We start from the raw sequence: 21,151 nt of genomic DNA, 5'->3' as shown, positions 1-21,151 counted from the left end.
TATGTAATTAATCAAATAAGACCCAACTTTCCTATTACTGATTGAGCTTCAGGTGATTAGTGGTGACATTTTCATTAATCCTCTTAATCACAGCCTTTATTGCATAAGAGTGAAGCAAGGGAACAAAAGATAAACAACCCAAAGATTTATCAGGCTTCCTATGTCTGAGGGGCATATTTCAACAGCTAGAAACATCAGCCACCTAGTACAGCGAGCAGGGTGTACCATAAGTTACGTGAGCTCCAAAAGGGATATTGTCTCAGTTCAACATGGACTCCTCATCATAATACATCCGGTTAACATTTTTCCTGATAACGTAAGGACAGCTGACAGAAGTGCAGTGGCAGTGACTTTTTTCTTGTATTACTGCAGAAACCAGTTTTAGAAGTTCCTCAGAATATTAGAAATTGTGATGCCATCTTACGTCCCCAGAAGTCTGATAGTTTTGATAGTACTGATCTGTAATGAGCCAGTCGCCTATAACAGAATAATTCTGAAGGTGCTAAAAAAGGCATGTCATCAAAATGTTAACATCAGTTTACTAAAGCTTGTGCCTGTAGTGATAGGACAAGGGGTAATGGCTTTAAAGTGAAAGAGTGGAGATTGAGATTAGATGCAAGGAAGAAATTCTTCACTATGAGGGTGGCGAGGCACTGGAACAGGTTGCCCAGAGAAGTTGTGCATGCCCCAGCTCTGGAAGTGTTCAAGGCCAGGTTGGACGGGGCTTTGAGCAACCTGGTCTAGTGGAAGGTGTCCCTGCCCATGGCAGGGGGGTTGGAACTAGATGATCCCTTCCAACCCAAAGCATTCTAGGATTTTAAGAGTATTTTCTAGAGGATCAGGCAACATGTTTGTTTGCTCAATTTAATCACTTCTCTAGGAATCTTTCTGGGTATTTTACCACTGCCAAGTGGCTTTTGAATGAGTATGTTTTTCCCCCACTGCCAGGGTGGTGCTTTTTACAAGACTGTACTTAATAATGTGAATTCTTGAATACATTGAAATAACTGAGAAATGTTCTTGTTCTGAAATGCAGTGTCTGCACAATACTTAGAGAAGCTATCTAATATCTTGTATTTGAGGCAAGAAAACAAAAAGTAGGGCAAATCCTTTCCTAATACAGACTTAACGGCATAAATAAAAGAACAGTGGCTGAACTCTCCTTAAAAAAAAAAAAGGCAAGGAAATTATCAAGAAAACATACTATGGGAAGTCATGGACTAGGATTTTTGATCACAAGGAGCTCAAGTGATCTTTGTTTAACGGGGAAGATGAGTGGTTTTGGTTTTGGCAACTTGGCCGAGACAAAATGCACATACAGTTAGGTATTTCCCTCTGGTGTAATTCATCCTCTGCAGAAGCTCTTTAAAAGAAACTGAACAACAAACTCAAGCAATATGCAATAATGTCAACATAGTTACTTCCAAGGAGATCACATTGCTCACATTTTAACATCGTTGTATTAAACTGCTTTTTAATAACTCTTAGCCTGGTATTCAAAATACCGAGTTCATGACAAATTTCTAAAACTTTCTTCTTCTGAAAAACACAGGCTGGTCTTGCTAGGCACAAGGAATCTCTTTGCTAGACTCAGTAGGACAGATTTAAAGTATTTAGGCATGTTTTCTCATAATGAACTGTCCTCATTCACAACCCTATCAGCTCTCTTTTACCCAGCCGGTCCAGTAACGGGACAGATAAACAGGAGTAGCCGTATCCCATGTACTTTTGTGATGGGAAGTTCAGATCACTGTTCTGAGCTTCAGCTTAATTAACATGTACCCTGTCAGCTCTTTATTAGGAACCATTTATAGGTCGTAATTCTAGACTTCTTTGCACAGAGATTTGTTTCCTTTGAAACATATTAGTAACCCCCACATCTCTTACTCCATTGTTGGACGGATGTCTGCTGGGCATTAGGATTGTTTCTCATCTGCGCATCACTTTACATTGATTAACAGTGAAGTCATTTGCCCTGTTTCAAGGCCAGCGTACTGTAAACAAGACACAGTCTCCATAGAGTTTTGTCAGTGAATTTAGTAGGCTCACAATCCTACACTTTCAGTTCTATGCACATGCTTAAGGGTGAGCCCACATGATGCCTCAGACTGCATTGCAATCTGCAGTTTGGACATCTGGATGATTTTACATGTAAGTTTTGGTTGCAAGGCTTATAAACGGTTTTAAGCGTTTTCCTTTGTGATCCATTTTACCTTTCCTAGACCAGAGATCATATTGCAAAAATGAGTCAAGCATTTCTTATAAAATGTTTTATCAACCTTTAAACTTAATTAACATGAAATAAAGACTTCCCCTGACACAGAAGCATTTTATGTTAGTACAACATTTATTCCATATAAACTACAGTAGCTAGGAGACTCCAGCGCCACTGCAACTGGAATTTGCTGTCAATAGATGGCTTTCACAGGAGCTGCAGGAACGCACCTCATGACAGTGTTCACAAAGAGAAGAAAACTAATAAACCTGAGAAAAATTACTTAGATGTTAATTTAAGGGATAAAGGAAGGGTAAAAATGAATGAGAGGATTAATTATATTTTTACAAGGTATTTGAAATGTAGCCTATAGTGAATGCATAAGAATATCCTGTAATGCAATAATGACATAATGTAATGCATAAGAATATACTATGTGCCCGTGGCACAGATTAGATTTTTACCACTGGAGCAATATAACATTTATTTTGCTTTACAGACGACTTAGTTATCGAGTATACATACATGCATGTACTTCAGTATGAGTGAATTACGGATTGTTTTATAGCCACTGCAAATACAATTGGCTTGGGCATTTCATAAAAAGCTTCCTAAGCATGTTTACAGCTTTAAATTTCGATTTAAAATTTCGATTCACTTCAGTATGGCAACTTTTGAAGTAGCACATAGGCAAACGTCATGCCTGTCCCGTGTGGTTAGTTAATGTTCAGCGAGAAGAAACCAAACCCACTGGCAGTAGGAAATGGCGGCGTTTGAGGTGTCTTTTCACGAAGCTACTCATTCAAAGAAAAGGCTCCTTCGAGCTTTCCAGCCACGGGCCCTTCTGCCCGGGCCGGGCCGGGCGCTGCCGCGCTCCTTACCTCAGCCGCCCGCCGGGCTCCCCCGCCGGGCCGCTGCCTCCCCCGCCGGGCCGCTGCCTCCCCCGCCGCCGCGGCCCGGGCAGCCTGGGAGCGCGCCCCTGGGGCTCGGCGCCATTTCCGCGCTGCTGGCCCAGCACGCTCCGCCCTGTCGCAGCCGGCCGCGGCCCTGCCCCCGGCGCCGCCCCGCCCCGCCCCTTCTGGAAGGTTCGGTCGGTGTGCGTGGCGGAGCGCTCGGCGCCATGGCGGTGAGGGGCGGCGGGTCCTGCCCCGCGGGTAGGGTTGGTTCGGTTGCACGTTTCTCTGTCGAGCTCTTAGTGTAGACTGGCGAACGTGCGTTGTCGTCTTCTGGAAGGAGAGTTCCGCCATTTTGGGCCGAGGCTTTTCTGAGTGCCGAGCTGCCGGGTGCTGAGGAGAAAACTACTCAGGCAGGCGGTGCGCGGCCCAGAGCGTGCAGGGCAATTCAGGCTGCTAAAAACCAGTAATATCCGTGGGTTTTTTTCCTTATCAAGTCGTCGATGTTAAGAAGTAATGTTTTCCTTTTGCAAGCAGTAAGCTCAATGGCCTTGTCGTTTTAAGGCCTGATTTTGCGTGGCATAAAACCTAAAATACCAATCTGTGAGGCAATGATAGCAATATATTAAGAAGTACTTTTTTCCCTAGCATGCTAAATTTTCACTTTCAGTTCTTCGAGTCAGAATGTTTGGCTTTTTCTGAGCTAAAGGACTGCATTTAAGCACTAATGAGCTTTCGGGAGCACTTGTGCGAGCAGCTGCTCATTGGTGGAAGGGAGGGATATACAGTCCAGTTTAGAGTTGTATTTTGGTCAGTATTTTTACTTAATTATTATGCATTATTCTTACGCTTAAAGCTGTTTGGTAATAGACTGGTAAAGTAGTCCCCCTCCTCTGGATGTTATTTTTTTCAAGTTGTGTTCATTGGAAGCAGGACAAGAATAGACTAAAGATCTTTGTAATAACACTGAAAACGTTAAGGTATATTGTATTCTGTGTAACTCTGTGAAATGAATGCATTTGTTGTTGATGGTAGATGTAAATTTATGCATGCGTGTTCTGTGACTGTTTCCTGTCTTGAATGAGGCTATATGAAAGGCTGTACCTTTCTGGTAATCATTAAGGTAGTTTTCTCTAGGAGGGTTTCTCTGAGTTACTCTCCTTTTTTTTTAATTCCAGAAAACAGCAGTTGTCAACATTTCAGCTGTTGGAAAGCCTGGGGGGAAAAATGAGCCATTCAACTAATTGTGAAGTGTAAAGCCAAAAATTTTCTGAAAATAAGTTGTTTTTTTTTTTTTTCCCCTATGTGCAAAGATGCTGTGAGGGTTGCACACCATTTAGTGCTGAATTGGTGCTATCTTGTCCCAAAGGTTGGAGGGAGGCAGTTGGGTTGGAGAAAGATTCCAAGAATACTGAGAGACTTAACTCATGACAGGTTCTGAATGGGGACTTTTTTTTCTTTCTCAAAACTAAATATTTAAAAAGAATTCTTTGAATACATCTAATGTGTTTATTTGTGTGAGGTAGGAGGAGCTGGTGGTTGTGCATCACATAAGGTGCCTTAGCTCTGATCCACTTTCTTCAGTAAATTTTAGTCCTTTCTTAAATTGGGAGATGGACCTTGTACTTGCTCTGGGAAGGCTTTCAAAGTGCTAGAATTCAGATATTGCCACAGACTGAATCTTGAAAAAGTTGGGTGACGCTGTCTTTTCTCCCCCCCACCTTTTTTTTTTTTTTTGTTTCTGGAGGGCTACAGTTTTGTATGGTTATCAGGAAAATTGCTTCTCTGATAAAGCATTTTTTTCCCTTTTAAGGAGAAGTCTTCTCAGGACTGACAATAGAATGCCTAAAGCTTCATAGACCTTCCTGGCATGCAGCATGAAAAGATACGCAGCTTTATACCATTTCTCGCTTTTGTTATATGTTCATTCTATCTATGTTTTAATTTGGATTTTCATTATAGTACTAACCAATTTGTACCATTAATAGTAAGTTAGCAAATATTGCCTTCATTGATACTGTGTTGTCCCAGTTTACTAACTGTGTATGCTGGTGTACATGGTTGGATGGTTTTGTGCATTTATTTTGCAGTACTAATTTGGTTCAGTTAAATATCTTGGGAGGAAAACAGTGTGTTTCTGGAAAGTCAGTGGCACCTTTTGGTGCACACCTTAATCCAAGTCAGTGATAGTGTTTGTGATTTTCACAGGTAAAGTGAAATTAGGATCTTGTTCTATGCATCGGTATGTTTTAGTACTCTTAGTTATCGCTAGTGTCATTGAACTTCTGTTTAGTAGCTTGCAGGGAAACACAAAGTTGCTGCACTGATTTCAGCGTTAAGGATCTAAGGTAGTCTTTTTGGTCTTAGCCCTGTGAAAAAAAGGACAACCCATCATCAGGCAATTTTTTTTGTTGTCTCAAGGAGAAATTACTTTTTTTAAGAGAAATTGGACATGCTGAATTCTGTAGTAATTTTTACAGAATAAACAGTTTCACTGTTTCTAAATTCACCACATGCAATTTGTAATGCAGTGCTGTGTCCTGCAGAAAATAAAGAAATGTAAATGTAATGTAAATGAACATTAATATCAAAGTTTGCATGGCTCATGTGAGCTACTTTATTTCTGCTAATACTGTGGATTGAATTTGTATTACTGAGTAAGTGTATGCTTATATCTCCCTGTCTTGCTTCCTTTCAACTATGGAGAAGGAAGTGTTCTTTTGTTACTGTAGAGTTCATTTACGCTTCTAGGTAATGTGCATTAAGGTTCTGCATGTCAAACTTCACATTCAGCTGTAGCTAACCCTCGATGTGTTATTGTTGACTCTCCTATTATTCTCATCCTGGATTTGATTGTAAGTGCTCAAGCACCACACACATCTATAATTCTGTACCAGTAGTTAATAATAACGATAGTTGGGAATGAACTAGAATATAGATTAGCTGCTGCTTAGTGCAAAACCCACACACTCCAGAAACCTGTAGTGCTGTATACTTCTCTATATTGCCAAAGCACGTGGTCAGTATTAGTGTTAGATATAAAATGAATTGCCATACTTTCTGTGGAGGCCAAAGTTCCGTGAAGGGCTGATCCCAAGATGGATTAAATTTTGAAGGTATGTTTTGTGGCACTGATATTTAATCATTGATTATCTGCAGATTTGTTGGTGGGTTCCCCCCTCCCCCCAAATGACATTTTTTTTAAAGTATTTGTGGTACAGTGTTCATTACATTTCTAAGTGGTTGTTCTTTGTAACTTTCCAGACATGAATTCTGTTTTTCATGTACTGTCAAATTAATTTATGCTTAGTATGATTGACTTTTTATTTATAAAAATGTAAGTCTGTAGCAGGTGTTGCATCAGAACAGTGTGCTTAAAGCATAGCTGTTTTTGTAAAAGGATAAATATGTAATTTTTGTAGGGGACTGCTTCTATCTTGAACTCTTTTAAGAACTGTTACATGAACGGTGTTTTTGTTTCTCATTCAAAAACACTCATTTAATGTTTTATTTGTTAGGTGTCCTACTTCTTCAAGGAATTGAAAATATTTACATTGAAATGAAAGAATTTCTGGTGTTTTAACTAAGTGATTACACTGCTGGAAAGAAGTCTGTTTCTCCTCCTGCTCCACTAATATTTATTAAGTGCTAAGTGAGAGCTGTGTGGTTTCATTTTGTTAGCATACTGAGTCTTCTTAGCTCATGCTGATTTAAATAATAGGGGGTGTATGCATCTTGGAAGAAATACACTACTGCATCTCCTGGGATTGATTTCCCTCTCAGTTAACCAGTCAGAGGCATTGAGGTGAAGATTTTGATTCTGGCAACCGGAAGAGTCTAAGATTTTGTGGCTAGGGGAAACAAAAGTCACCCGAGTATGCTTGGGTATTTGTATGACAGAACCGTATGTTGTTTAGTGTAACAGAAAAATCTTTAGAACAAGGGTAATGGATATTGTTTTGTAGAGTTTTTGAATAATGAGTAGTAAGAAAATAAATGAGGAAGTGTTCATGCATATGTTTGGATCTTACCTTTGTTTTCTGGAGGAAAAGGGCCTGAAATCTTGAGTACTCAACAACAGCTTATTGTATGTGTTGTATTTGCCTCCCTGTTATTTAGGTGCAGGAGATAGAGGGTTTCATGCAGGGAGGAAAGGAAAAAAGAAATGTTCATGCAGAAGGAAAGAGATACTTGGAAATTTTACATTGAAACACCTAAGAAGATAGAAAAAGATTAGTTGATTGGGGGGGGAACAGGCAAAATACTGCCTCTCATGAGATTGTACTTTACTGAAAAACTGGAAAATATATGGGATACTTGGAATTTGAGATGATGCATTTGTTTAGGAACTGGTTGATCTACCCTGATCCTTACTGGCTTTTAGTGGTGATAGATGTTTATCAAATCCTGCTAGTGTCAGACAGGTCAATGTCAGATAGTCGAGCCCAGCTCACTAATCTGTTCCAAAACACTTCAGTGTGTATGGTGCCCAGTTTCCTCAAGGATTCTGTATTCCTGCAGTGAGTTTTGATCACTCCTCCTCTTAGATATTTTAAGGAATGAGCTAATTCTGTGCACAAATGATGGCCTCTTTCTCTTGCTCCATGGTTAACTGCTATCTTATTTGCCATGTTTGTGGTTAGGCTGAGATAAGGAAAATCAGAAGGTTGGTTATTCATTACATGGTTATAGAATCGGATAGCCTCTTTCTCCTTTTGAAAACCATGCTTTTTTCTGGTTTAATATGCGACACCTTTGTCTACTGCTAAAATAAATTTTTGTCTTTATACTGCCATTTTTTTCTATTTGCATAGGGACAAGGCAGGAAAAAAGGTTTTAGTTCTTTGCTTGTCCTGTTCTCCTTTTTAGGTAGTTTTCTTTATATTTCTGTACTTGTGTGGTACTGCTGGAAAGCCCTCTGTTGCTAACGTTTCAGCAAACTGCTGAGGGAGAGGTTTCATAAAATGGTTTACATTTAGATCTTTCACCTGCTGTTATGTTTGGCCCCATGGAAGGACTTTCTTCAGATATCAAAGGCCACTTTGTGGTTATTCCAGTAGATTAAGCCTGGTGCTGGTGTGGATGGTACATTTTTTTGAGAAACTGTCAGTGAGACGTGGGTCACGCCTATAGACAGTTTCTATTTAGTGGACTCTTCAGCTAACTTCAGTTGCAAGAGCACAGATGTAATCCAAATATAGTCTGTTTTCTTTGGTTATAACCAGGGCTCTGCTCACTGAGGTCTAGAGAGGAAATCCTTGACTTAGTTCTTCAGCTGTCTTTACTGTGACCCAGAGCAGTGAGAGAAAGCTTAATGGGGCTCTGCATCAAGCCTGACACGTTTATTGAAAAGGAAATTATTTCTGAAATGTTATTGTGCGGAATTCTCCTTTACACATGTGCGATCTTTGCTTCAGAGTATTGTGTGTGTTTATCAAAACAATCTCCTAAATGAACTGGTATAACACTTGTCTGAGTACATGGAACTTGAAATAAACCAGTTGCAGTGGGTTGTTCTAGATTTATGTTGGGTAAAAAAAAAAAGGAGAACAATCTAGTCCATTGGTATTCAAATATCCTTTGTTAATTAATTATGGAAATTTTTTGCATACTTGAGAAATAACATCACAGGAAGCATTTAAAGTTATGTAATACTCTGTTGTGGTTTAACCCGGCAGGCAGCTAAACACCACACAGCCATTCACTCCCTCCACTTTGGGGTGGGGGAGAGAATCAGGGAAAAAGAGGAAAATTTGTGGGTTGAGATAAAGACAGTTTGAGAGGACAGAAAAGGAAGGAATAGTAAAAATAAATGAATGTACAAAATAAGTGATGCACAATGCAGTTGGTCACCACCCACCGACCAGTGCCCAGCCAGTTCCCAAGCAGCGATCGTTGCCCCCCCCCGCCGTCCCCCCACAGTTTCTATACTGAGCATGATGCCATATGGTATGGAATAGTCCTTTGGGCAGTTTGGGTCAGCTGGCCTGGCTGTGCCCCCTCCCAGTTTCTTGTGCACCTGGCAGAGCATGGGAAGCTGAAAAGTCCTTGACCGGCATAAGCAGTACTTAGCAACAACTAAACCAGCAGTGTGTTATCAACATTCTTTTCATCCTAAATCGAGAACACAGCACTATGCCAGCTACTAGGAAAAGAAAAAAAAATTAACTCTACCCCAGCCGAAACCAGGACAGTATCTGCCCTTATTCTAGACCATCTACGTCATGCCCAGGTCCCACACTTTCCAGTACATTCCGGTTAATCACCACCACTTTTCCTGTCTTTTGATGTATACACAGAGATATCATTCCCTTAGTCTATGGGCCATCCCTCTGAAATGTCCGCTGAGTTCATTCAGTCCATGACTTTGGGCTCCATCTGTCATAACAGGCCTTCACGGCAGGAGAGAAGGTGTGTGATGTTGGACCATTGCGTGCTGAAGCAAGTTCTGTTTCCATCACTGCTGCACTTTGCTCAGTTTCATCAAAGTTCATTCTTCATTAATCTGGGTGATTCTTACTGTAATACTCTTGATACGGCATATTGCAGCCATAAACATGATGACATACAGTATTATATAGCAATTAACACCATACAATTTAATTTATTGGCTATTCTCACCCAAAATCAAATCCCTCTGAGGTGCACATCAGCCTTCCCCACCCTTTGGTGTTACCTGTCGAGTGCACCCAGGTCCTTGAGCAAAAGCAATCCCACGGATGGGTTTACCTTTGTCCAAGGCAGGAATAACCCAGACTGTCTTCCCCAGCATATTTTTTATGTGCAGTACAGGGACTTTATCCCCCTCTACAGTAGGCAGAAGTTCTGATTGGACAGGGCCAGTTTGATTGGCAGATCCCCTGGTGTTGACTAACCAGGTGCCTTTTGCTAAACGTGTATCCCAATGTTTGAATGTCCCACCACCCATTGCTCTCAGGGTAGTCTTTAACAGTCCGTTGTACTGTTCGATTTTCCAGGAGGCTGGTGCACGATAGGCGATGTGTTATACCCACTCAATGCCGTGCTCTTTGGCCCAGGTGTCTATGAGGTTGTTTTGGAAATGAGTCCCGTTGTCTGACTCGGTTCTTTTTGGGGTGCCATGTTGCTACAGGACTTGCTTTTCAAGGCCCAGGATGGTGTCTGCCAGGTCTCCCCATATTTATATTTCAGCCATTGTCCTCTATACCACAGAGGCTTTAACTGCTTGGCTTGCTTGATTGCAGCGCGTGTTAAACATTCATGGATAACCTCTGCAATAGTGTCCATGGTCAAGTCCACCCCTCGATCACAAGCCCATCTATATGTTGCATCTCTTCCTTGATGGCCTGAGGTGTCATGGGCCCATTGAAACTGGGACATAGTCTGAGGAGCTTCTTCATGTTGGTTACAGTTCAACAGGGGCAGTGATAAGCCTCCACTGTACAGGGTAGAGCTAATTTTGTCAAATCAGTAGTGATTATGGCATTAAGGGAGTACTATGTAATTCAGTTCTGCAGAAAATGGAAGAGACACACATGCAAAATTAAGAGAAGTGCAAAAGGAACCAAAAGATGAGTGAAGAGGCTTGCAGATATGTAGTGCCCTACAGTAGTTAAATTAGCAGATTCAGGAAGCTTTCTGGGAGAGTGGAAGATGAAAAGCTAAAAGAGACAGGGAAAGTGACATAATATATGTTAAATGTATTTTTGAGTATAGTTTCTAACTTTATTCCCACAACAGTAAAAACTAATAAAAATTAAAGTAATAGTGTAATTTTTGACCTGGAGTGTCCTAAAGCATTTTATAAACAATGCAGAAATAACATATGAACTCTGGCAGCAGCTTATAAATAGCTTAGTATTACTTTTTTCCTTGATCTGGAAAGAAATTAAGTTTTACCGTACAAAATGGGTTGGAAAACAAGCAGCATTGTGATACTACTTTATTGCCCACTGGAGGTAAGTTTTCAGCCCACAAGAAAATGTTTTTTCACTCTAAACAAATATTCTAGTCTATGTATGTTTTATTAAGCTCATAAAAATGCACATAGTAATCATAAATGCGTATAAAAATGCAGCAACGACTAGAAGACATACATACATCAATGTAGCCTTTTCCTTAAAAAAAGAACAAGGTCATTATTTATTGTTGACCTTCCTAGTTTTTCCATGGCATTTCTTGGTATGAACAGTCATTTTCCTCAAAAGACTTTTTAAGGCTTCATGAATAAAGCTAGTGGTAGAAGCTAAGAACATGTAATGAACTTGTAGAAGTTAGTTCAGTATACCACAAAATTAGAAGCAAAGAATATATAGGTACCTTTTTTCATCTATAGTTGGAGGAGAGCAGACTAACAGTTAAAATCAATTCACATAGAGTATCTAATTTATATCAAAAGACACGTTGACTGCTGTAATGCTGAAATTCAAATGTTATTCCCTAGTTCAGTATTCAGTTGCTCTCAGCTCCTACAAATGAAGTATCTTCTGAACTGTGATTACTCAGGATTAATCTCCACCTCAGTAGGTTGCTTTATTGTATTTGTGTCTGTTTCTGTCGAAGAATCGTAGAGTGGTTTGGGTTGGAAGGGACCTTAAAGATCATCTAGGTCCAGTGCCCCTGCCATGGTCAGGGACACCTTCCACTAGACCAGGTTGCTCAAAGCCCCGTCCAACTTGGCCTTCACTGCTTCCAGGGATGGGGCACCCACAGTGTCTCTGCACAGCCTGTTCCAGTGCCTCACCACCCTCATAGTGAAGAAGTTTTTCTTTATATCTACTCTCAGTCTCCCCTCTTCCAGTTTAAAGCCATTACCCCTTGTCCTATCACAACAGGCCCCGGTAAAAAAAAAAAGAAATCTCTTCACCTTTTTTATAAGCCCCCTTCAGGTACTGGAAGGCTGCTATAAGATCTCCCCTGAGCCTTCTCTTCTCCAAGCAGAACAAGCCCAACTCTCTCATCCTGTCTTCATAGGAGAGGTGCTCCATCCCTCTGATCATCTTCGCGTCCCTCCTCTGGAGCTGCTCCAACAGGTCCATGTCCTTCTTATGTTGGGGGCCCCAGAGCTGACTGCAGTACTGTGGGTGGGGTCTCACGAGAGCGGAGTAGAGGGGCAGAATCACCTCCCTTGACCTGCTGGCCACGCTTCTTCTGATGCAGCCCAGGAGATGGTTGGCTTTCTGGGCTGCCAGCACACATTGCTGGGTCACGTTGAGCTTCTCATCAACAAATACCTCCCAGTCCTTCTCGGCAGGGCTGCTGTCAATCCATTCTCTGCCCAGCCTGTGTTTGTGCTTGGGATTGCCCTGACCCATGTGCAGAACCTTGTGCTTGGCCTTGTTGAACTTCATGAGGTTCACATGGGCCCACCTCTCAAGCCTGTCAAGGTCCCTCTGGATGGCATCCCCACCCCAAGCTTGGTGTCATCGGCAGTGGTGCTGAGGGTGCGCTTGATCCCACTGTCCATGTCACCGACAAAGATGATAAACAGTGCTGGTCCCAATACCGACCCCTGGGGAGTGCCACTTGTCACTGGTCTCCACTTGGACATCGGGCCGTTGACCACAACTCTTTGAGTGTGACCATCCAGCCAGTTCCTTACCCACTGAGTGGTCCATCCATCAAATCCATGTGTGTCCAGTTTAGAGACAGGGGTGTCATGTGGGACAGTGTCAAATGCTTTGCACAAGTCCAGGTAGATGATGTCACTTGCTCTTCCCTTATCCACCAACACTGTAAGCCCATTGTAGAAGGCCACCAAATTTGTGAGGCACGATTTGCCCTCAGTGAAGCCATGTTGGCTGTCGCCAGTTACCTCCTTATTTTCCATGTGCCTTCAGCGTAGTTTCCTGGAGGATCTGCTCCATGATCTTGCCGGGCACAGAGGTGAGACTGAGTGGCCTGTAGTTCCCCCAGTCTTCCTTTTTTTCCCCTTTTTAAACATGGGGGTTATGTTACCCCTTTCCCAGTCAGTGGGAACTTCACCGGCCTGCAACAACTTCTCAAATACGATGGATAGTGGCTTAGGAGCTTCATCCGCCAGTTCCCTCAGGATCCGTGGATGCGTCTCATCAGGTCGCATGGGCTCGTGCACCTTCAGGTTCCTTAGATGGTGTCAAACCTGATCTTCTGCTACGGTGGGCGGTTCTTCATTCTCCCAGTCCCTGCCTTTGCCTTCCGTGGCTTGGGTGGTGTGGCTTGAGCACTTGGTGGTGAAGGCTGAGGCAAAAAAGTTGTTGAGTACCTCAGCCTTCTCCATATTCTGGGTAACCAGGTCTCCCTTTTCCTTCTGGAGAGGGCCCATGTTTTCCCTAGTCTTCCTTTTATCACTGATATACGTGTAGAAGCTTTTCTTGTTGCCCTTGATTTAATTCTGTCAGGGCTTTAGGTATCCTAACCTGATCCGTGGCTGCTCAGACAATTTCTCTGTAATCCTCCCAGGCTACCTGTCCTTGCTTCCACCCTCTGTAGGCTGCCTTTTTGTGTCATAACGTCCTGTTCCCTGCGCCCTGTCTCCCTTCTCCAGATTCTTTTGTTTCTACTTGGTGCCCATCTCTTTGTTGATTACTAAGATAAAGCTTGATGCATCAGAAGGTCTTTAAGGCTTTGCATTTTGTGAAACTTTTGGCAAAGCAAGGTCGTCATCTTTAGGCCTTTTTAATCCCATACATTACAGTCATCGTGTCAGTGAGTGTTAGAGTGACAGTGTATCTGGTTAGTGTCCTCAAGAGGTATGTATAAGAAATACTTGTGCTTGGTTTTGAGAACACAAATAGTTTTTTGTTCTGATTTTTATTACATGCCTTTAAAAAAAAATACAGGCGAAACAACAGGGTCAGTATTTTAAACTTACTAGTAGAAACTGTATTTGAAATCTTGGGACACACAATTTGAATTTTCTTGAAATTTGAAACGTCAGATTTCATTTTAGACATACCATTTTTTTACCATGTTTTTGTATAAGAGTATATTGCAGACACTTAAATATCAACAGAGTATTGGTCATCCAAGGCTGTACGCGCTCCCGTCTTAAGAATATCTATAGGGTAATCGATGCGAGGGATTGGGTTGCCAGAGACTTCTTCACACTATGATAAAAATTTTTACAAAAAACAAACTTTGGGCTTACCCTGTAGTGCGGTGAAGGACCTTGTTGACTTTAGCGTGGGTAGAGCTTTGGAAGGTCTTTTGTCAGTGGAAAGAATTTCTTGACAGGAAGTATTTGCTATGAAGAATAGGAAGTCTTCACCAAGAAGAGGAAACACAATTTCTGGAATTAACAATTTAGTTGTCCTTAGTGATTTATAGTATAAGTGAGTTAGGGGTCTGGATAAAATAATGGGAAGAAACTGAGCTCTTCCTGGTGGAGCGAGGGGGATCACATCTAAAGAACGTGTTGCTTCATTTAGTACAACTTATATAGGAGGAGTTTAGTTAGCTGGCAGACTCTCTCTTTCCATGAAGATACTCAATTTTGGGGAGTTAATGCAGTGAATTTGACTGAAAAAAATGCTTGGGAGTGCATTTAATGCTTAGTTTGCAGTGTGGACAATTGAAGAGTAAAGCTATTCTCAACTGAGAATGAGATATGTGGTGAGGCAGTGCAGTGATTTATTTACTCCTTTGCTACTGAAAAATCTCACTTTTGCATTTCGCTCTGCATATGTGTTCTCACCTTGGAGTTAACTCTGAAGCATGATCCGTTCTTAAGCCACTATCATGCATCCTTGCGTCACGGTTGAAATGTCTCTCCCCAGGACTCTGGCCAACGGGATCATGCTTTCTTCTTTCTTTTCAGCAGAATCATGGGTAAGACCTCTTGGTCCTCTCACAGCGAAGACACAGTCTCACTTCGTATGTGAACTTCCACTTGTCCTGAGACTCTTAATGCAATATCCTTTCTCTAGGCAAAAGAAAAGTGTTCCCAATCCATTTTCTTCATTACCTCCAGCAATATATGGCTTTAAGGCATCGGCTCTTGCAAATTACCACACCTTTCTGAAGAATCTTTCTTGCCACACCTTTCTGGAGATCCACTGGAAATAATTAGTGGATCTCCAAGATGGTTTTCCTGTATGTATTCTCCCTTTTGCCTTGTAATCTCCAGTGGAAAGTATTTGGAAATCTGAGGTTGAAAGAAGCTGAGGACTTCTAAAAGCATTTATCTTCCACTTGGGGAGAGAACACTAGGATACACAGTGTGAGTGCACTTGTGTGAGCATAGTCAAGGTAAAAAGCCTTCCATCTCAGAGTTTTTGGCAACAGTGCGAACTTACTCATGTATAATGTATCTCCAACAGCCTCTAAATACTTCCTTTTCCTTTCAATTATTATATAAAGAGTAGGAACTGGAAAAGTCCATGCACACATTCCCTGCTAAAAGCTGTTCTAGTTGTGCTCTCTCATAGATACACATGCATGCTCCGTGTAACATGCAAGTTAGTGAGAGGAATGTGATTATTTGGGGGGTTTTGGGCGTGGTTTGTTTTTGTTTGGTTGGTTCTTTTACTGATTCCATCTAGTATACACAAGTCTTACTCTTCAACAGTTTCTAGCCTGAAAAGTTGCTGGCTCACCAAATTCTAAAGTGAGGAACCTTCTCCCCCCAATAAGGAAAGGCAAACCCTCAGTCAGTAGTAAAAATAGAAACACAAATTAAAGTGCCTGTAAGAATCTTGTTTAATAACTTCAGGAATGTAAAAGAAATGTGCATTGGCGTATGTTTTGTGTACAGGTGATGGGCATCAAATAATAGTGTCTTTGATGCCTCCATAATGGAAATCCATCAGGCTAATGGGGTATTTCATCTGTTGTCAGCGCTGCACTCACCTGCTCAGTTCAAAGTCTTCCTGTCCCTACTGCACCTTAATTAGTGTATTAATTGATGATTTTTTTTTTTAAAGTTCTGTTGGAGCTGATTTCAGTCAGACCAGCCTCCAAGAAAGCTTTGTCCTGACAAACTTTGCTCTTCAGAAAGAGAATGATTTTCTGACTGAAAGGAATTATTGGCTCTTCATTTTGCAATTTTATTTATTTTTGAAGTTGCAGTGTACTTGGGCTTAAAGTCCTTTTAAGGGAAGCTCATCACTCTCTCAGAGAATACAAAAGAAATGTGATGTATTCGTGTAGCTTATATTGCTTAGGGGAGAGGCTGTGGCGTAATAAAGGATTTTTGCTGTTTGAGAAACCTTCCAAGATATGCATGATACTTTCAGGAAGGTAAGGTGATGGGTCTTCTCTGAGCTAGGGCTTGATTTTCTTATGGATTGTAGACATTTAGTATTGTTGAAACAGCTTGTCATCCTTATTAGCAATGTTACAGCTTTGAAAGAGACTTCAGGTTCTCAAATGCCCTGGCCTATGCTTGGAAAAATTGCACAGACACACACCCCTCCCCCCAAGCCCCCACCCCCTTCGACTCTTTCCATTTGATTTATTTGGATTCTTGTGTTTTGGATTTGTGTTAAGGAGATCTCTTCAGGAGCTGGTAAGGAGAATACTTACAGTGAGTGTGCTGATGGTTGAGACCATGCTAATGACTTACTGGAATCTGGATTGTCTTTTGGGTGGAATAGCTGTTAGTCTAATTGCCTACTGAGATTGACAGAGAACCCTTGTACTTATGCATAAGCTACATGTAGAAAAGTGGTGCCACTTAAATGCCAAGAGAAGAAAATTCTACCCATTTTCTAATGGAAATAAAAGATTTGCTAATGTCGATCAAAATGAAAGGCAAAGGACTAAATTCACTGTTGGTGTAGCACTGTAGTATGAATTTCAAATACCTAGCAGAAATGTAACAAAATAAATGTATTTATTCTAAAGTACTTTCTTTAACTTCATTGATTTTTAAAAGACATCTAATGTAAATAATACAGACCTCTGTTTGTCATTGTAAAGTGGCTTAACATAAATTCCCAATGCTTATATCCTTAGTTTGCTGCTTGTGCTTTGAGAATACAGTTATGAATTGGGCCATTAGCAAGGAATGCTTACAGCTGAAGAATCAGGAGGGGAAGTGTAAGATCAGAAACAGTTTTTCCTCAATATATATGTAAAAAACCTGTGGTTGTTGACTTCAAATAAAAGAGGATGCTTGTGGATTAAGAGATCCTTTCCAACCTGAGCATGTTTTGTCAGAGAAGAGCCGCTCTTCTTTACCCTTCTGATCTTCAACGTGATCTGGTAACGTGTACATAATTTGTCCCCAGATGTGGATCTGCTACGTAGAGCTATTGGCACAGATTGGTTTAGAGTTCATTCTCATATTTTGAGAGGGGGGTGGGCTACATGACCTCTGGAAGCCTCTTCCGACCTAAATTATTCTGTGATTCTGAGACACAACTTATGTCAAGGACTCGATTTGTATCAAGATGTTTCATCCAACGCAACTGGGAGACAGGATAAAAAAAAATTGTTGTAAGCTGCCTCTGTATCTGCCTTTCACATCAAGACAGGGACAAAACATTTATTGCTTATAGCAGAGAACTTAATCTTAAAACTGTTCTTACTGATAAACAGGAGCTACGTATTTGCAGTGCATATTTGCAGTGGATCCCAAGAAATTAAAAGTAAAGTTTTTCTGGGAACTGTGAAATGAAATTGGAAAACTTGAGGAACCTTATGGCAAAGAGAAAAAGCTGCTGAGAGAGTTTATTTCGTCCTGGCGGAATGGCTTTTTTTTTTTTTTTTTTTTTTTAACCTTTGAAATGTTACTGCTTTTGGCATTGAGGAGCTCTTTAAGAAACAGATCAGTAATACTTGCACTGAGCCTTGTAGAGTGCTGCTTTTTATATATGATGGTATATTAATGGAGTGTGAATGAATGCAGTGTTACATTTGGGGTACACAAGCAGCTCGGTGACTGGGGCAAAGAAAATACTCAAACCCAAGTGAATTAGTTGTTATAAGCAATAATGAAAAACCCTGACCTTCAATCCAAAGAAAAAAACCTGGTTTTTTTTGGAGGGGAGGGAATAGTGACTTTTAGAGTTGTATCATGATGATACCAAAACATCTGTAGGTAACTTACAGCTGAAGAGTCAGGAGGGGAAGCATAGGATCAAAACCAGTTTTTCTCAAATACTGTGTTAAAAAACCCATGGCAGTTTACTTCAAATAAAAGAGAATACAGCTTGAGTGCATCTCTGAAAACTGGGTTTCTTAAACCCTTATTTTTTATGTGGACAAGGTAACACATCACACAAGTGGTGAACCAGTGAGTTGTATTGGAATACCAGGGATACATAGGTTCATAAAGTATTTATATGTAGGCACAGATGTACATGGAAGGCTGTGCATTCTAGTCCTCATCCTGTTCAGAAAGTAGCTTTCTTAGTCTCTTCTGAATTTTGGATAGGAAAAGTAATTAATTTGGCTATGCGCTAACTAATTCTTTGTAATTATTTACACCAATTAAGAATAATAAAAGCCTTTGGTAATAGATCATCTTGGAACTATTGTTCTTTCTTAGAAATAGTGTCCTAAAATGTTGATAAATGAAGATTTGCTTTTATTTTGCAGCAGCTGGACTGTAGAACTCAGTGCATGAGTTTTGAATAATTACAAATTAACTGTGCATATCTATGTTTATATCTGTGTTGGTATTTGCAGCACTACAGAGGTCTGTTTCTCAGGCAGTTCTTGATCTGCATTAACATTGAAGTGACATATATGTAATACAGCTATTTCGGTGAAGGCTGTGAAGACTAATGTGTAGGAGTTTATGTAAGGACATTATATGTCTTCAGTAGGTTGATAAGATCTCCTGGATCCCCATATCCCAGCCCGTCTTTTGCCTTTGTCAGACCTGTCTGTTAGACCTGTTGATGTTGAGTTGCAATGAGCTGAAGCGAATGCTCTTTTTCCTTCCATCTCTTCAAACTTGTTGAACTGCGGAGTGTCATGGAAGATGTTTTTTTCCTTTAAAGGAAGCTCTATCTCCATGGTGCATAGTAAAATCAAACAGAAGATAGACTTGTTCTTTCACAGAATTGAAGTTTCCTTACACATTTTTTGTAAGTTGCACTGATAAGACTATTTCAGTAGAAAATCCTACCACTAATTAAAATAATGATCTGTGGATAGCTCAGGGCATAAATCGTTCTGTATTTCATTACAACAAATCAAGGCAAATGTTATTTGGTCTTTATGGTCTTAAAAGCAAGTTTAAAAAACAAATTAAAAAGCTGGACATGGTTTGAAGGGCTCTGAAAAATTAACAGGCATGGTCACAAGCCATCTAGCTGAAGCCTTAGGATATTACTTTGAAATTTCCTGATGTTTTCTAAACACTACTCTGCAGCTATTATGTGCTGAAACTAAATTGGGGAGAGGTCATGAGATTTCTTGTTAGTCACCCCTTTCCACAGCTCCTTTTTTTTTTTTTTTTCCCTGTGTTTCCTTGTTCAGATATGTTGTTTGACAAATTAATTTCCACAAATAATGAAGGCTTTCTAGCAGAGATGTTTTTTGGCAAGTTTGAGAGTCTGGGGATGAATACTGGCTTACAAAGCTGTTTGTTTGTTTATTTAAGGTTGCAAATCTTGCTTGTTCATTGTCAACAAATGAAGATGGAATGAAAATTGTCCAAATGGCAGCTAATCACATAGAGACTTTGTGCCCACAGGTATGACTTTTTCAATTAATTCCCATTACAGCACACTGAGCATACAGTATATTTTTGTCACACAACATAGATGTTTCGTCATGCTCCTTCGGTCTACATTCACATTCTATTCGCACAGCTTAGTGTAGTAAATGAAGACCAAGTGATAAATCAAGGGCAAATAGTCAGTTAATTTGTTTATCTTAGTGGTTAACATAGGAATTGTTAATAGCCTGCATTGATTGGGAGTTTCAAAAAGCTGTAAAAATTGCAATTGAAGAAACATGCTGCTCTGTTTCTGAAATTAAACCTGATTGAAGAAACAGTGTAACATGGTAGGCAAATTGGGAGTATTTTTACTCTTAGAAAGCAATAGATACTTTGGCCTTCAGCTTGAAATACTATTACCACTTGATTTGTTTTTTGTGTATGTGAATGTTAAAGTATGAATTGTTCTGATTATCACTAATTCAAAAGCTACAAAGTTTTGGTACTTAACATCTTATAAAAGGGGTATCACTTTTTATCTGTCACGTTCAGAATGATAGAGATACAAAAATTTTGCAGTTACATCTGTTTAAAGCAAAGATTTTACTGATTTGTGTGAGTCTGATCTGAGTGTTACAGCCTTGAGGCTGCATAATTTCAAGACCATTAGTTCTTTGAAGAACACTACAGTTTACAGAGTGACCTAAATACTCTTACCCTTTTGTGTGTTTGAATGCTGAATGTAGTTGAAATAGCAGGTGAGGAGCAAATATTAGTAATATGTTCAATTACAAGCTTGAAAAGTCCATTTTATGCCTGTTGAGTAAATGCAAGACTTGGGGGAAAAAGAAACTTCTATCAAGGAAATGTGAAATTCTGAAAATATCACATATCAGTGTTTTCTCTTGAATCATTCAGTTTCTTGGGAGTTCTGCAGATTTGACCAGCAAAACGTGCCATGTAGCACTAGGGGAAAAGGCAGATACAGAATTGGCAGGCCCTGGAGGAAAGCCTTTTAATTGATAGAATTCATAGACATGCTGATGTTATATTAATTATACTGTACTGTAGTTAAAATGTAGAGGGTTGATTCTGAACTCTGACAGTATTTTTTTTTTCCTCAAGTGAGATTATTAGCAAATATTTTGACCGTTCAATAAATGAAATAAGCTAGGCACGTATGTTAGGGCCGATACGAAACACGTAATGCTTGCCATTCCTGAAATATCATGAAATACTTAATGAGAAATGAATTTTAAGAATATGTAATGTTAAATCAATAATAATGACTAAGGAGCTGCTAGCATATGTTTTGATGAAGGAAGAATTATTTCTGTTCATGTTACTAGCTTTTGGTTGTGAGAATTTTCTTGAGTGTTGTCAGGTAGGTAAAATCTACAGTGTCACTTGTTCTTGGGAGTCCGTGTTACTTTCCTGGTGTGCAGATCATGACCGCATCAAATGCATGAG

General features: G+C 40.3%; 1 protein-coding gene across 3 annotated transcripts in view; it reads left to right on the top strand.

The window, feature by feature from the left end:
* The window catches only part of CTNNA3 (catenin alpha 3), a 544,923-nt gene that overhangs the window by 330,621 nt on the left and 193,151 nt on the right, over window positions 1-21,151 (top strand). For all 3 annotated transcript variants that reach the window (XM_075717289.1, XM_075717292.1, XM_075717291.1), the window contains one exon: window positions 19,622-19,714. In XM_075717289.1, the coding sequence (XP_075573404.1) occupies window positions 19,622-19,714 (93 nt within the window). The remainder of the gene's footprint in view (window positions 1-19,621; window positions 19,715-21,151) is intronic.

The sequence above is a fragment of the Pelecanus crispus genome, chromosome 10 (genome assembly GCF_030463565.1).
Source record: "Pelecanus crispus isolate bPelCri1 chromosome 10, bPelCri1.pri, whole genome shotgun sequence".
Taxonomy (NCBI): Eukaryota; Metazoa; Chordata; class Aves; order Pelecaniformes; family Pelecanidae; genus Pelecanus; species Pelecanus crispus.
The sequence above is the reverse complement of the archived record's forward strand: the minus strand, read 5'-3'. Positions and strand labels throughout refer to the sequence as shown.